The 16387-nt window shown below is 34.9% G+C and overlaps 1 protein-coding gene across 1 annotated transcript in view; it reads left to right on the forward strand.

Moving 5' to 3' along the window:
* Window positions 1-10148, forward strand: part of LOC140145073 (uncharacterized) — a 49192-nt gene extending 39044 nt beyond the window's left edge. Inside the window, exons 2-3 of the mRNA XM_072166859.1 lie at window positions 8519-8641; window positions 9919-10148. Of these exons, the coding sequence (XP_072022960.1) occupies window positions 8519-8641; window positions 9919-10148 (353 nt within the window). The remainder of the gene's footprint in view (window positions 1-8518; window positions 8642-9918) is intronic.
* Window positions 10149-16387: the final 6239 nt, after the last annotated feature.

Raw genomic sequence — 16387 nt, forward strand, 5'->3', positions numbered from 1 at the left:
GCAATGTACTATTACCTATAACATTAACTAAAACACCAAAGTACGAATATTTCCAAACATCTAAATTAGCTAAAAATTTAGGACATGTTAAAAACTATATTTTCTAGAACTTTAGAAGAGTACTTTTAATATTGGCCGGTTATTTTTCACACAGCGACGTTAACTAGTCATATCCCCATACTTTTAACGTAGGGCTATTTGTAGAGGTCACGCGTCAATGGGAAAGAGCACTGTGTATTGTGTATAGGAAAACGGACAGTAACTGCAGTATGTAGTGGTAGTTCATTTATCATTACACTTAGGCCTACATAAGCCTACGTGTTTTCAGCCTTCAATTCTAGCTTATTCTTCAAATTTTTGAAGGACGAAGATGGCGAATTCTATCATTCGATATTTGTCATGGACTAATTATAGAGCACGTAGTGCGAGTGTCGTGATGATGACGCCATATTGTTAATTTTGCACCTTCAAACATACAAACCATATCAAAAGTTAGGTCTTTATAGTAGACAACAAGAATGCCTAGAAAAGTTGCTTTTTGCCTTGTAAAAGTATGTAATTTTTCGCCATTTTCTGCTATTCAGCATGGAAGCAGGTCGATTCGGACCCTAACCAATTCGGCCACAGTTGACTTGGTCATATGCCATTTGGTCCCAAGCGAAGTCAGCCACAAACCAATTCGATGTTGACCAAAGGGATAAACGATTAATATATGTGACCGTCTACCACGAAACGGCTGTAAAGTCGGCTCGCGGTCAATTGTTTTATTTCGTGTTTAGAAAAAATATATCAGAACTTTTAAAATGAAAAATCATTTGACTCAAAACGATATCCAGAAGTAAACAAAAAGAGGCTTAAGTGCACAAAGTACAAAAAAGTGACTATAGCTCATTAACCAATGATCCTACAGATATGCGACCACTGACTTTTTTGTTCCTTATGACCAGAGGAAAAGTTTGACATATGGCACGTGCTCAGGACACATGTCCCTATCATATGGTATGTAACAAAAATCAGTTCTTTAGACCTCCAACGAAATGTTTTTCGCGGCGGCGCAGCTTATAGACCAGACAGAGAAGATATTTCTTGTACTAAATTGTGTAATAGATGGAGAAAATAGTGATTGGTGCAAGTACGAGCGTAACAACATTTTTTGAGATCGTTTGTGCAAATATTTTGTACCTCCGCAAATAACATGTGTTCAAGTCAATAAATTTGAATAAGAAATTTCAAAAGATTCTTTTAATTTTAGCATTAATCACTCACACTGTTCGCAAACAATAAGCATTAGACTTCTAGCGAACACCATTGGAAATAATTCGGCACTGAAGGCATGTGCTGATAAACTTAATGTGGCTAAATTGCGACGTCATTTAAATGGCTCTGGCTCATTCTCCGATAAAGCGATCAAGTTTGGTCTCGGTAATTGCAAAATTCCAACCACGAAGAATTCATGAAAATCATTCAGAATCGTAAACTTTAATAGTTTCAGAGCACAAAACAATACATGGGTGATTTTTCAACAATACTTTATTTTTGAGCAATATTACTTGTACGCATTGGTGGTAACGTATCAGTGGTAACGTATCTGTGAAGCCCTTTCACACTTTTGTCTTAATCGTGCAAGTGTAAAAACTTACCGACTTAATACCCATACTTGATCAGTCATCACCCAATGTACTAAAGTCTGGTATGGTATTTGGCTTCATTTATCACAGCGTTTTTTCCGAGGGGAGTAGAATTTAGATAACGTATCTGTGACGACATGAACGTAACGTCAGGATTTTTTGCCATTAATAGACCTGATTTTTTTTACTTTGAAACCATTGTGTTATGTACCACATATATAATATAACTATGGAGCCTGCTTGATCCATCATATATGAGAACATTCCACCTATGTTTCATTATCATTGAGGTATAGGACTTTTTATTTTATTTTATTAGAAGAGCAGGTACGGCAACTACTTGATTATATTTCTACATGTTCATACTACATACTCTAAAAATTTTAGAAAATTTGCACGAGTCCGGTTTTTTTAATCACATTTTTGTTCCTAAAATGGGGGTTATAGCGCCCTCAACGGGCACTCTCTCCATAGGGCTACATGTAAAGACCAGTTATAAACAAATGGCCATAAAATAAAATGGACTCGTTCATTTTTCCTCAAATTTTGCATATGATGTAGATTTAACATCTAGAATGTAATGCAAGAGGTGTCGTTGCTGCTCTTCTAAATTCATTTATAAAATGTCCGCCCCAGACCAAGGTGATTCATCTCTCTCTCTGTGTCAGGTGGCGCTGTGTAGCGCTGCTGTGGTCTTCACAAGAGTACGCCATCTCACTCGATCTGATGCCAAGTGCGTTGCACCTTGCATTCCCTGGTTAGAAACCAGCTTCACGTCATTAGTCCAAGATGTTGGTGGACGTCCTCTTCCTCGTTTGCCTTCCATAGCCCCTTGCAAAATCTGTTTTTCTACACCTCCATGTTTCCTGACAATATGGCCAAAGTACTTCAGCTTTCTCTCCATTATGCCGCTTCTGATGGTTAGACTAGTACCAATCTTGTCGAGGATCCAGGAATTTGTTCTCCTGTCTTTCCATGTCACTCGTAGAAGCCTCCTGTAACACCACATCTCAAAAGCATCTACTCTTTTCCTATCATTCTTGGTCATAGCCCAAGACTCGCATCCATAAGTGGCAATGGAAAACACAGTTGCACGAAGTAGGCGTACCTTGAGGTCAATGGATAGGCCTCTGCTTTTCCATATGCTTGACATGCCCTGCACAGTTGTCCTTGCAATAGCCAGTCTTCTCTTAATTTCAGTTGTGCTGTCACCACTGTTGTTAATCATTGAACCCAGATATTCAAATTGCTTCACCTCCTCAATCTGCTGTCCATCTATCACAAACTCATCACTTTTCCGCTCTCTGTCTACAACCATTATTTTTGTCAATTTTAGTGATTTTGAAGATTGGACAAAGCTTTTTATGGTGTTAAAATGTATCTACACACTCTGATCTTTTCATTTGACCGGGCTGGCATATTTAAAGGTTAAATACCATTAATACACACCTATGACGTCGCGCTATTGTTTTAGCGCTCCATTATTTTCCACGAATGGAGCGATGATCACAATAACACGCCATTCGTAAATGCCTTTCTCTTTTCTCTGAAAAGCAAATACTTTCCAGGGGAAAAGTACTGGCATTTACGAATGTAGTGTTAATAACAATAATTGCACTTTCGAAAAGCAAGTATTTGGGAAAAGTGCAGTAGGCCTATATTGTTATCATCACTTCATTCATATAAAACAATGATACGAAAAACAACAAGACAATGATTTTGATTAATACATTATTAAGGAAGCGGGTTGCAACATTTGCACGGTATTGTTATGGGACCTCACATCAGACATCGAATTTCATGCTGAATACGATGTCTTTCTGATATCAAATAATTTTGATTTAATTTGTGAAATTCGCGATACTACAAATTTTATTGCAAATTATTAAAATTTCATATTTTTGAAATTTAACAGTCCTCGAAGTAAACTTTATAAATCTAATGACATGTAATTACACTGTATGTAGCTGGGATGAAAAGCCAACCATCAATTGACAATTTTGACCTTTCATATTGAACATAAACATATTTTGTTCCAAAAGACCTACATTTTTTAGTGTTTTGAGCTATTATCTTCAATAATGAAGGTCAAATTTTTCACATGATGGACGTATGCTGTTCACCCAAACTTCATACTCTTTTTAAGTGCACATCGTTAGATTTATACAATTTACTTTGAGTACTGTTAAATTACAAAAATTTAATTAAATATTTTAATAATTTGCCATAAAATGTGTATTAAAATTACATCGCAAATTAAAAAAAATCAAAATTATTTGATATCTGAAGGACATTCCTCGTATTCAAAATGCAATTCGATGTGTCTGATGTGCTCTCAGATGCCACAAAGATACGTGAAAACGTCGCTATCCGAGCCCTTAAACATAAATTTACAATGCAATCTGTGAAAAGCAAGGCAAGATCAAAACGGGCAGGTTAAACTGTTGGCCAAGTTATACTTATTATGCAAGATGTATTTTTACCCTCACTTTGGAAAATGCTTATTTTAGGCTTCATTTGGTATTATTTGGGACATTTCTTTCCACTCTCAATTTAAGGTTAAAAAGAGAAGTTAAACATGTTACTATATAACGTTTTCAGTGGTTTAGGCCCTACATATAATTTGTTATTTGGGCAACATTGCTATACATAATACACATTCTACATTCTGTATCAAATTAATGCATTTAGGCCTATGCATCTGTTTATTTTTTAATTGTTTGCTTTTGGGCATGTTTAATAATGATAAAAGCCACAGTAGGTCTATTTTTTAAAATTCATATTGCATGCGTGAGCCACACATGTATTTTCTGTATGATTTTTATTTGTCTTTCGTATATTTTTTGTTTCATATGACGGTATTTTGGCATGTTTGAATATTACTTCTAATCAGTAGGCCTATCCGATAATTAAATATTATAATGTTACGGATACTCCATGGGGCTGGAAGTTTAGGTCGGAGCTTTTATTTCGCGCCGAAGTTGTCTTTTTGTTTGGAGGGGGGGGTTGTTGGTGGGTTTTTTGTTGCCCTCATAGACATGAAGGTAAAATGGTTTGTAATACATATAATAGGGCCAACCCAGTTGTTGTAACTACAAATTTCGAACGTTTGAGGACTATTAAACTCTAAACACTAACAATGTTTAAAATTTAAACATGGTGTTTAAAAAATGTTATATCGTTAGTGTTTATAACACTTTGACGTGTTTAAGTTTAAACTTTAGAGTGCGATTATTTGAAAATGGAAAGTGTTAGGTTTTATTTTGGATTTGTAATAATGCAGGAGTCTGAAAATACCAGTAATTTCTTGAAAATGTGGATACCAACTATTTTCAGTTTTTAATAACATTGGCGTGTTTACAAAGGGTTACAGAAACCTAAACATTTTTATTTTCAGTGTATACTTAAAATTATCGACCTTACTTTCGACGCTCAATTAAGTTAAACAAGTTGAATGTTTATTATAACATAATTTTAGTATTTGAATATTTACATTCGGCTTTTTTCTGTTCTTTTTCTATTAAACTTTGTTTAGTTTTTCTTTTTTTCTTCTTCTTTATATTTTGTATGCGTTTTCAGTCGATTAGACCCTATGTATAATTTGTTATTTGTGAAACATTGCTACATATATACATTCTGTATCAATGCATTTAGGCCTATACATTTGCTTATTTTATAGTTTGATTTGCACATGTTTACTGATGATAAAAGTCACACTATGTCTATTTTTTGTTTAATTTTGATATGTCTTTAATCATCTGATGTTTAATCTGATGGTATTTTGGTGATGCTTGGATATTTACTTACATCGATCAGTAGGCCTATCTGATAAATGTAAGGGGCGCTCCGTTTGATTTCGGGAGGGGGACTGGAAGTTGAGGTCAGGGCTTTTATTTCGCGGCGAGGGCGGCGAAGTTTTTTTATTTTTGTTTTTATTTTGTTTTTGCCGCCGAAGTTTAGTGACATGTAGGCCTGGTAAAATGGGTTGTAATAAGGCCAACCAAATAAAACAAATAAAAGTTTGCACATTTACAATTCTCGTACCTTTCTTCGGCTAATCGTAGAATCATGCCTGATTTAAGTCCTCCGTTCCAAAGAAATGCTGCGAATCAACGATATATATATCCTCGGAACAATTATCCAAATCCAACGAAGATAAAAATATTGTCCATAACTGCATGGTTGTTCCAAAATCGAACGCTCGATTCACAGAGAAGAGTATCATTGCTCAGATATATAGCGCAGGTCTAGCTTTATTGACGTACCCTGCTGTAATGATCCGCAATTGAACCTTTCATAATATGAACCTATGACCACTTTGCCAATTTTCCTTATTATGCAAAATAGAAACCTAAACGCAACTACTTCAATAGTTAAAGAAGTGGGCATAAAGAACTAATTGTTGGTCTAATCACTTGAATGAGCTACGTTTATTCAATTCATGTAACAAACATTTTAAATCTTTATAATTCAAGAAGGTGGTTACGGATGATTTGTACTAAACACCTGGATCGTGATGAGTAATTCTATAGAAATTTTACGTAAAGCTGACTAGTCAATGTATTTTTCAATCGCACCTGCAAAACCATTGTTATTATTACGGTATCAATCAGCAATTGATCAATTTGTAAATGAGCAACCTATTTCTATATAACACTCCATTCGTTGAAAATAATGGAGCGATAAAACAATAGCGCGACGTCATAGGTGTGTATTAAGTCGGTTAATGGCCGCGGATTAGAACGTGAGTGGATAAGAATGGCCTTGGGGCCTTCGGCCCGCGGCCATTCTTATATACTCACGTTCTAATCCTTGGCCATTATCCTATACCTAATTATGTATTACACGTGTTTCAATGGGAAAATGCCTAATTTCGGGTGGAATTTTCTCATATTCAGAACTCTCACAGTTCAATGCCACCAATATCAGGTGAAACTATATGATTTAGATGCCAAATGATCAAAAATTCAACATAGGTTGACCTGAGACTTTTCTTGTTTTAACGCACTGAACCGTAAACACCTTAAAATGACAGTGCGCCCTCGAAGCTGAAAGTTACAATATGATAGGGCGACTATTTACTAAAAACCGAAGCCGTGCGTATGAATTTTGGTACTATTACATCAAAAATGTCATATAATGAGAGAAAATGTACCATTTTGAAGCATCAAACTCTAAAAAGTACTTTTTTGCTATATAACTTGATCAATTTCAGCGATTTTAATGCAGTCTTTTCGAATGCCATGAAAACAAATAGTTCCTCATCGTATTTCAATGTATCGCCCAGGCCTATTAGTGGTATTTAACCTTAAAAAGTGATGTGGAAGATATTTGGGTTGAAAAATGCAGTTTTTGTGATTATTTTACCTTTTTTTTTACCAAAAATGTCAATTATTAAAACAGGTATAACTTTGAAGTAAATAAAGTATAAATTTCATATTTGATGTGGAGAATACATGTCACGTTTATATTCTATATTTGTTCACAACAAAATTCCATCTTTAAATTTTGACAAAATATTTGAGGGAAAATGTATTATTTCCGTGATTTTGTTCAAGTAGGTGAATTTTACATGGGAAAAATTAAAAGTATACCAATGTATTGATATGAATGTGAACATCAAAAAAGTGAATCACGGCAACTTCCTAATATCAAGTTGTTGACCTATGACCTCTTGAAAATCAAAGGTTGGCATAAAATGCTTGTTTTAGGGCTCGAAAATGACAATTTTTAGCTAAAAAAATGCTCATTTTTTCAAAAGTTTTATTGTTTACTTGCTATAAAAAAATTTTTATTGCAACTGTGCCAATCACCGGACCATCAGCCTGATTTGTCATGCAAGTAAAGTGCTTCTGAAGATCATCATCAAGAGAATGAAGAACAAAATGGAGCAAGAGAGAGAGAGAGAGAGAGAGAGAGAGAGAGAGAGAGAGAGAGAGAGAGAGAGAGAGGGAGAGAGAGAGTGAGAGAGAGAGAGAGAGAGAGAGAGAGAGAGAAGCAAAGTGGCAATGCACGCGTATACATCGCGTAAACAGTGTGCAATGCTGCGTCTCTGCTGCAGGTATGCGTGTCTTTAAAGTCGGTACAATGCGTGCGTCCTTGTCGGTACTTTGTACTTCAGAGTGGGCTGACTGTATGCTTAAATATGTATGTATCCTATGTATTTGAATATTTTGTTAAATTATTTTGATGTATATTCTAATGTGACCCCGGGCCCCTGGGCCTCGTGGAAGAACAAAGGATACTATTAAACGTCCACTATATGAGTAACCCGGGCAAAAGAGGAATTAAAACAAACAAACCAATAAACAAACAAACAAACAAACAAAGAATATGCATCATAGACCTGGACCGTAATTCTATGGAAATTTTTATATGTCAGCTCAATCGATAAGGCGTTCGGCTATAGTGCGAGAGGTTGAAATTCCCCTGGACAAGGAACTTACTGCTAATGTCTCGTTGTAACCCGTACGAAACTCGGGGAGCTGATCCTGGCTGCGAAGGTCTATTGTGGAATGTCTAGGGTGTGCGCTTCTTAGCTGCAAGTCCCTGTACTTATTTTTATTTAATGGTTTATGGCATGATGTGGGGCGTTGTGGTCAGCGACATCCTGTAAAGTGTGCTGATGCTTGTGGATCAACGTTTAGGCGTTGTGCCTGTGCGTAGCGCGCTGTAAATTACTGCGGTTTTTTCTGTGCGATTAATGTCTTCGAAAAGAGCGGTAATGTGTTCAATATACGATTGCCCACATACACAGTGATGAGTGCAGCCTACTTATAGCTTAGAGCAGTACAGTCAAAAATTGTTTCACCTATCGCTATGGTAATTTATCCTATTACATCACTATTTCTACGGCGAATAGCTAAAGCATTATTTTATTTCCTGAACAGACGCAAAACCATTTTCCATCGTTGTGCCTGCCGGAGGATATGTAGTTGGTGAAGCAGACGGCACTATTGCCATCACTATTACAAGGACATGTTTACCGGACTGTTCAAACGCAGGAGTAGTTGGTGAGTTTGAAAAAAAAAAACACCCATTGATAGTAATTATCAAACCAAATTTCGCGCTGAGCTATAGAGATTATAAAACTAGATATTGCTGTGATCAAGTACCAAATGTTAGCAGACCATTTTCCTTAGTCCTACAGACTTCAAAGTAACTTTCATGTTAAGAGGGAAAGTTGTTCCAAGTACAGATTAGAGGCGAACCATTAGATTTTCAGGGGCATGGAAGTGTTGTAAAAAAAAATCGCCCACTTGTCAGACGTAAACAAAAATTTCGAAATGTTTTATATTAATTTGCAAAATATTTTCCACACAAATCGATCAATTTTGAACAAAATTACAAATTCAGTGTTCAAGAACAGTGGCTTGCGTTAATGGGGGCCATGCCCCCACTTTTGGCAATCAGTCGGGGAAAATCACCTAGTCGGGGGTGAAATGCACCCAGTCGGGGGATATTTATGGGAGTACCATGCGTCGTATACATATTAGCCTGGATGTACGTGGCTGGCGGGATGTGATCTTGTAATGCTATAGAAATTCGGTTAAAAGTAGTTAATATGTTTGCAAAAAATTCTTTTAAAAGAATTTTCAGATTTTGGTGAAAAATGGTTGCACTAACATTGAAAATCACAATGGAGATTGTGATCTTATTTATCTTATTGAAAACTAATTTATATCTTTTCAGACCTGTTAGAAAGCTTAAATTGAGCGCATTTACTGTCATTTTCTTAATCCATAAAACAGACCTCAAATTCGCCCAAAATGGCGCATATATGACTATACTGCACTCACTCGTATACATGTATTTAAAATTGGAAATAGATTAACTTACCGCCGAAGTCGATGGGATATTCAACCCAACCCAAACTCCATGCCACCTGGATATCCAATGGTGTGCCCTTACCTAAACATTTCGAACATCTGACGACATTAGAATGCCCTCGACACACAAAACATGTATAATAATAATGAATGTGTACCTATAATCCATTAATATTTACAAAACATGATTGTTAAAGACATTTGATGATCTAGAAATTACTTTTCATTACCTAAAATATTCTGTAGTGTAGCATACTTTTTATTTATCTGCTTAATCCTTGAAACAAAGTTTATTTTTCAGATTATATAATAAAGTTAATTTCTAAATGTTATTTGAAATCATGAAATATAAGGTGCACATCAACAAATGTTTGGTTGGAGATTCGATCTCAATCCCAATAACAAAAATGGCCAAATATAACGAATATTAAATGACATTTACAATTATTATTTTGTTCCAGTTGTGAACACAGCAGATTATACAGCGACATCCAGTGATGACTATACTCTTTTTCAGTCCGAGCCCGTATATTTTACCCCTGCCGAGACTGATGCTACAGTTAGCCTGAGTATCGTTGACGACGTCTATGTAGAACCGGACGAGAGTCTGGTGGTGTATATTGCAATTCAAGTAAATGGGGAAATCTATCATGACTCGTTTACATACATCACTATAACAGACAACGATTGAAGCCACTAAGTCTGGATAAAATGAAGCTAGAAAGGCACAACCATAAGTAAAATAAAATGAAACAAAAGTTTCAAAAAAGGTTCTCTTAAGGGAATGGGTATGAACGTTTGGACAGTATTTATTGTGGGACATTAGAGCACATCAGACATATCGAATTGCATTCTGAATACGAAGAATGTCCTTCTGATATCAAATAATTTTGATTTTTTGAAATTGCAATGTAATACATTTTTATGGCAAATCATTAAAATTGATATTTTTGATATTTAACAGTACTTGAAGTAAACTTTATAAATCTGATGATTTATACTTAAAGTGTATGTAGGTGGGATGAAAAGCCGACGATCAATTGAAAATTTTGACCTTTCATATTGAAGATATGGATTTTTTCCCAAAACACCAAAAAAAATTCATATCTTCAATATAAAAGGTCAAAATTTTCAATTGATCGTCGACTTTTCCTCCCAGCTACATACACTTTAAGAATATATCATTAGATTTATAAAATTTACTTCCAGGACTGTTATATATCAACAATTTGAAAAATATCAAATTTTAATAATTTGTCATAAATGTGTATCGTGAATTTCAAAAATGAAAATTATTTGATATCAGAAAGACATGCTTCATATTCAGAATGCAATTCGATACGTCTGAGGTGCTCTCATGTCCAACAAAAAATACTGTCGAAACGCCATAAACGCTCATTCTAGATCCCTTAAGCTAAGAGCATATGCCTAAATATTTTGAAGGGACATAAATTTAGCGATTAAGGAGTAATTATCATGATTATTGATTAAGCAATCCTCTTTTTTGTAATACTGTATTACCTTTGTGCTTTTTAAAGTACTTCCGGTATCACAACGAAATCGTTCCAGGTGAGCAAAAAATAGTATAATGTTGAAGTTAAACTCTTTATAAACTTATGGTATGTATTTTCTAAAATGTCTTTATCTCTTACCAGGTCTCCCGACATGTTCCCAGATTTATTTTTCATGTGGTTGTGTATGAACGTTTTGTAACGTCATTTTTACGTCTGAATTCACTGCTAAGTGATCTAATCTATTACCTTTTATTATAAAATTACCAAGTTCGACCCAGAAATAAGTGTCAGAAATAAGTGCAAAATTTAGTGCCTGTTGTATTGTGTGTCATCAACATTTTTATATGTCCCTGCTAGAATAGATGGTATGCCTAAATCTTGGAATTTCGGCAGAGCTTGAGTTAGGGTTAGGGTTTAGATTCAGTTACAACTTTATTTAACCACGGAGGGCCCAAATCAACCCAAAGGTTGTTCTTTCTTGGGGCCGTGGACATAAATACAATACATGCATAAAACATACACTTTTTTACAGAAACTTACTCAAATACAGACTTAATTATTTACATTACATTGATAGAAAACAAAATTTATATGATATATAAATTTAAACTAAAATATAATAAATTAGAACAAAACCTCCTTCAGCTTATTTTTGAAAATATTTAAATTTGGAGAATTTCTGACATTGTTATCAAGGTTTCTACAGTTAATTTCAAATTTTCTATTCAGTTGAGAGATCACAACATTGGTATCTCTCTTGTTAATTGGTATCAGTCTAGGAAGGGCACCAGAGAATATGATTTGGGCATTTGGATACTTTTGTAGAGTTGTATTCACAAGAGCACTGGCTTGAATGTCACACTTTTCAGCAGTTTCCCTAGTAGCACTGTTTGTCCAAGCTTGTAAGATAACATATTTGGGCCATCATAGCTACATTCATCAACTAGTCTTTGAACATCTGCAATTGATGCCCCAGACCTGGCAAAGACGTTAGTTGTTCTCCTACGATAAAATCTCAGTTCATTGATTCTGCCACACATCGAGTTGCTGAAGATTATGATTTGTGGTTGGGTTGGTGCTTTGTCCATTGGCGTGTCAGATGGTGGGTTACTTTTCTTGTCATTTTTGGAGGTGAGGATGGTACATTTGACGATGTTGCTTTAGGTGCATTCCAAGACTGTGGTTTGTTAGGAGCTGGAGGCTTAACTGGGGTCATTAGGGATACACTGGGGCAGACGGGACAGTCTCTGTATCCTCGGGCATTTTATCAGCTAGGTTAGTGTTAGGTAGTGTTAGGATTAGGGTGGCAATCCTGTGATTTCGGAGCTGCCGAAATCCCGGGATTTTGGCAGGTTGCTTGCCGAAATCTCGGGATTTTGGCGTAACAGGCTCCAGTGACACCTCATTAATTCCCCTGGATCGTTGGATGTATTGTAATAGGTATTAGCACTTGACTTTGAAAATCACTTTAACAGGGATGTGGTGATGGTTTTCATGCCCACAAGAAAACCCTGGTATAACCCTACATTATTATAGGGTTGAGGTGTCACTTGAGCTGTTTACCATTGTTCTAGTTGGTAGCCAAAATATTGACATTTTGAAAGAAATGGTGATCTTAACGTTTTGGAAGGTGATGAGATGTGTCAACTTTTTAATACAAATAAGATCTGCATGGTCATACGTTTCAATACAGATTTTAACCTTAAAATTCACAATCTCTGATTATCTATTACAATAACTTCTAACATAGTGAGTAATTGCATAGGGCGCAATATAAATGTATACACATAATAAATGCATGGTTTGCACTTGATTAGCCTATATAAAATACTTCTTATTGTGAACTTCTTTCAAACTGTATAATGTGAGTCATACAGTATTTAGTATGTATGTGAAAGAAATCGTAATCTTGGTAAGGGTTTAGTAAGACGTTCGTCGAGAAGGGAAATCCCGAGCCGGTTTTGTGATTAAGGTCCAGAATCAGCTTTAATATCATACACTGATCCAAGGAATAGGAAAAACTTTGGGGACAAAAATGTACCTTGCTCAGAAAAGAGTTGGTGTCATATATAGGTCGAATTTTTTGTAGAATACGAGTCATACAGTAGAAGGCTCAATATCAATAATCTGCTACTCACTACAGATTAAAAATATTTCGTAATTGCGAAGATCTTTTTGTATAATGTGAGTTGTGCGTAGCGTCAACTATTATGTATTAACATGATTCAATAATCTGGCGCTTTACCATTGTATTAACATTAGAAAGAAATAGTAGGGCCTAAGAGTAAAGTTTTGTGAAGGGTATAATGAGATGTGTACGCCGTTCAACACAAATACATTGAAAAATAACAAAATTTTAATTACTGGGTCTGTATATGGCAAGAACTTGCTGCATGTTGAAAATTACATAGGACGCAGTATAAATATATTGTAAAACAGCTTTTTACTCAATAATTGCGCAGTTCATTCAAGTTGACTTTTTGTATAATGTGAGTCATGCAATATTTAGTATGTATTAGCATGACTCAATATAAATAATCTGGTGGTGTAATAGCTGCTTACCATTGTTCTAGTTTGTAGTCAAAATATTAATATTTTGAAAAAATAATCACTGGGTGATCAATGTTGTGTTGTAATATCGTATTACTATTGTGTTAGTTGGTAGCCAGAAAATTGGGAAGAAATCGCATTATTACGTGTTTGAAGAGGTATAAATAATACGTGTAAATCGTTCAAAAATGCAGTGAAATAATAACAAAAATGCAATCACTGGGCATGTATCCGAAGAACGTGTTGCACACTGAATAACAACATATGACGCAACATAAATGTAATGTAAATCAGCTATGCATCCATTTGGTAATATAAAAGATGTGCAATTGTTGAGTTCTTTCAAGTTAGTTGGTAGCCTTGCAACAGAACAAAAATGCAATCAATTGTTGCACACTGAACAATTACATAGGACGCAACATTATTGAAGTTGGTCTTTTATCAAATAACTGTAATTGTTGACATGAAATGTGAATCATTCAGATTTGGTATGTGTTACAATGCCTCATTTCAAATATTTAGTTTTAGTTTTGGTTTTGGTTTTGGTCACATGGTTTCCTATTGTCCTGCCTAACCACTTGAATCATAAGATATCGAACTCTTTGTTTCTACCTTTTGTTTAAAACTATACATTTGTGAAAGGTAGTTTCGGTTTTGGTTTCAGTTTCTTATAAGTGGTGTGACGAATAAAATTACAGGATTTTCGGGTTACCTGCTCTAAGTATACAAAAGAAATATTTAAATTTCGCAGTGCAATATTCACGAGCAGAGAAGTCGAACAAAGCAGTCTACATTTGAAAGCATTGATTTAGTTTGAAAGCATTGACTTGAGACTACGAAAGAGCCTGAAATAGTGAAAATATATACACCATCGAAATATTTCCACAGACATTAAATAGACACTTGTCAGATTATGACTTCAGTGATATAAACACTATTATACACAACTCTATTTATTTAATTGTTTAACATTAACCTAAATGTCAACATTGTGAAAGATATCGAACCATTTAAGTCTCGGGAGGGGAACAATGAGATGTGCAAATAATTATTGACAAAATAAATGCAATCACTGTTTTCAGTGTATTGTGCATTGAATTATATAAGACACTATATAAATGTATTGTAAATCAGCTTTCCTTTCACGTAGTGATATCAAATATTATGTGAAATAATTGAATACCTGAGTGGAAGAAGGGCCCAACTCCATCAAAACTGTTTTTGAGATATTAAGAAAAAACTTAATATTTGGAAAAGTTTTATAGACAGAATGTTTTCATCTTCAGGGGACCTTTAATACTTTACATACATTCGAAATTATATATGATGTTTCCATGGCAACGGTACAGGTCTTAATACGAGCTGGAGTTGGGCCCTTCTTCCACTAATATACTTGCAAGTGCCAGTTCCGTAAGCAGATGTGTTATAAATAGCTACAGAAATTAGGTAATTATCCATTAATTGCACAAGTAGAAGCATGTAATATGTTAACAAGAAAGTTTATTGTAGTGAAAATCAGATTTCATGGATGAACACAATTCCTCTTTAATCCAATATTTGTGGAAGAAGGGCCCAACTCCATGGAGTTGGGCCTTTCTTCCATGAAAACCATGATTAAGTTTACGTGGAAGACTATTTAGAGAGTGAATTTTGGCTCAACTTTCACACACAAGGAGGAACAGTCTGCTGGCAATAATATGCTGGGTCTAACTCATTTTTGTAAAAAATTGGAGTTGGGCCCTTCTTCCACTCAGGTATTTAATTGTAAATGTGCTTTTTGTATAATGTGAGCTATTGAGTATTTGATATGTATTTGTCATTATTCAATGTCAATAATCAGAGGATGTTTTAAGACATTCCCACAACCCAATGGGGTTTCTGACCTTGTATGTCTAGCTTTTGTACACATGTGGTACAGTTGATCATACCTTGCATTGAGATTGTGTGCAAATATCTGGTGTTTTCATGGGTTGGTACAATTTGTGACCCTACTTTTCATACCCGACTTTTCATACCCCACCTGACCCGACTTATTTTTAAAGTTTTGTTAGATATTCGCAGTTTATTCCGTTGGTAATCAAATATTAAGCAAATACCATACACATTTCCTTAATATTATTGATAAAGAACAGCGTTTTCAAGCATTTTCTCATCTCAAATTTCAAAGCCTCGTTCAGCCATATTTAGATACAAAATTGTGATTAGTATTGATGTGTTTTTGAGCCCTATGCAATTCTAATCGCCTGGACTAAGGGATTGTTCAGAAATACTATTTAATTTTAATTTTATGTCTTCAAAAAGGGGAGTCAAAAAAGTTTTTGCTCCTGATAGGGGGCGGGGGTCAAAAAAGTTTTAACAAGAAAATACCAAAAGAACAAGAACATACAACATTTCTTTTTGGAAGCTCGAAGACTTTACATTTATCCAGTCTCTATAAGAAAAGAGTATAAATTATGTATATATTCCACTGATAATACTGGGTCAAAATGAATCAAACGACATTTTTTTCGTCTTTTCCCCGAAATTTATATTTTTGACCAAGAAAAATTACGCCCCTGATAAACAAGTCTAAAGCACTAAAAATCTTGAGTATGTGCCCAGATGTTTCTCTCAATTTCCCTTTCTTGTGTTATTTTTTATTTAATTATTGGTTCTAAGAATGAAACATGAAAATATTAGAATGCAAACAATGAAATTAAACTTCATACAAGTCACCCTATAAAACCTGCATGTTTCAGTGTAGGAAATAGGCCTAAAGGCCTATAAATTAAAAAAATGTACAACCATTAAACTTAGTGCATACTTGTTATAATGTAAATTGGGATTGTGATCGTTACTGCACAAATCATAAGTTGTTTTTTAAATT

The sequence above is a fragment of the Amphiura filiformis genome, unplaced genomic scaffold (assembly GCF_039555335.1).
Source record: "Amphiura filiformis unplaced genomic scaffold, Afil_fr2py scaffold_127, whole genome shotgun sequence".
Lineage (NCBI taxonomy): Eukaryota > Metazoa > Echinodermata > Ophiuroidea > Amphilepidida > Amphiuridae > Amphiura > Amphiura filiformis.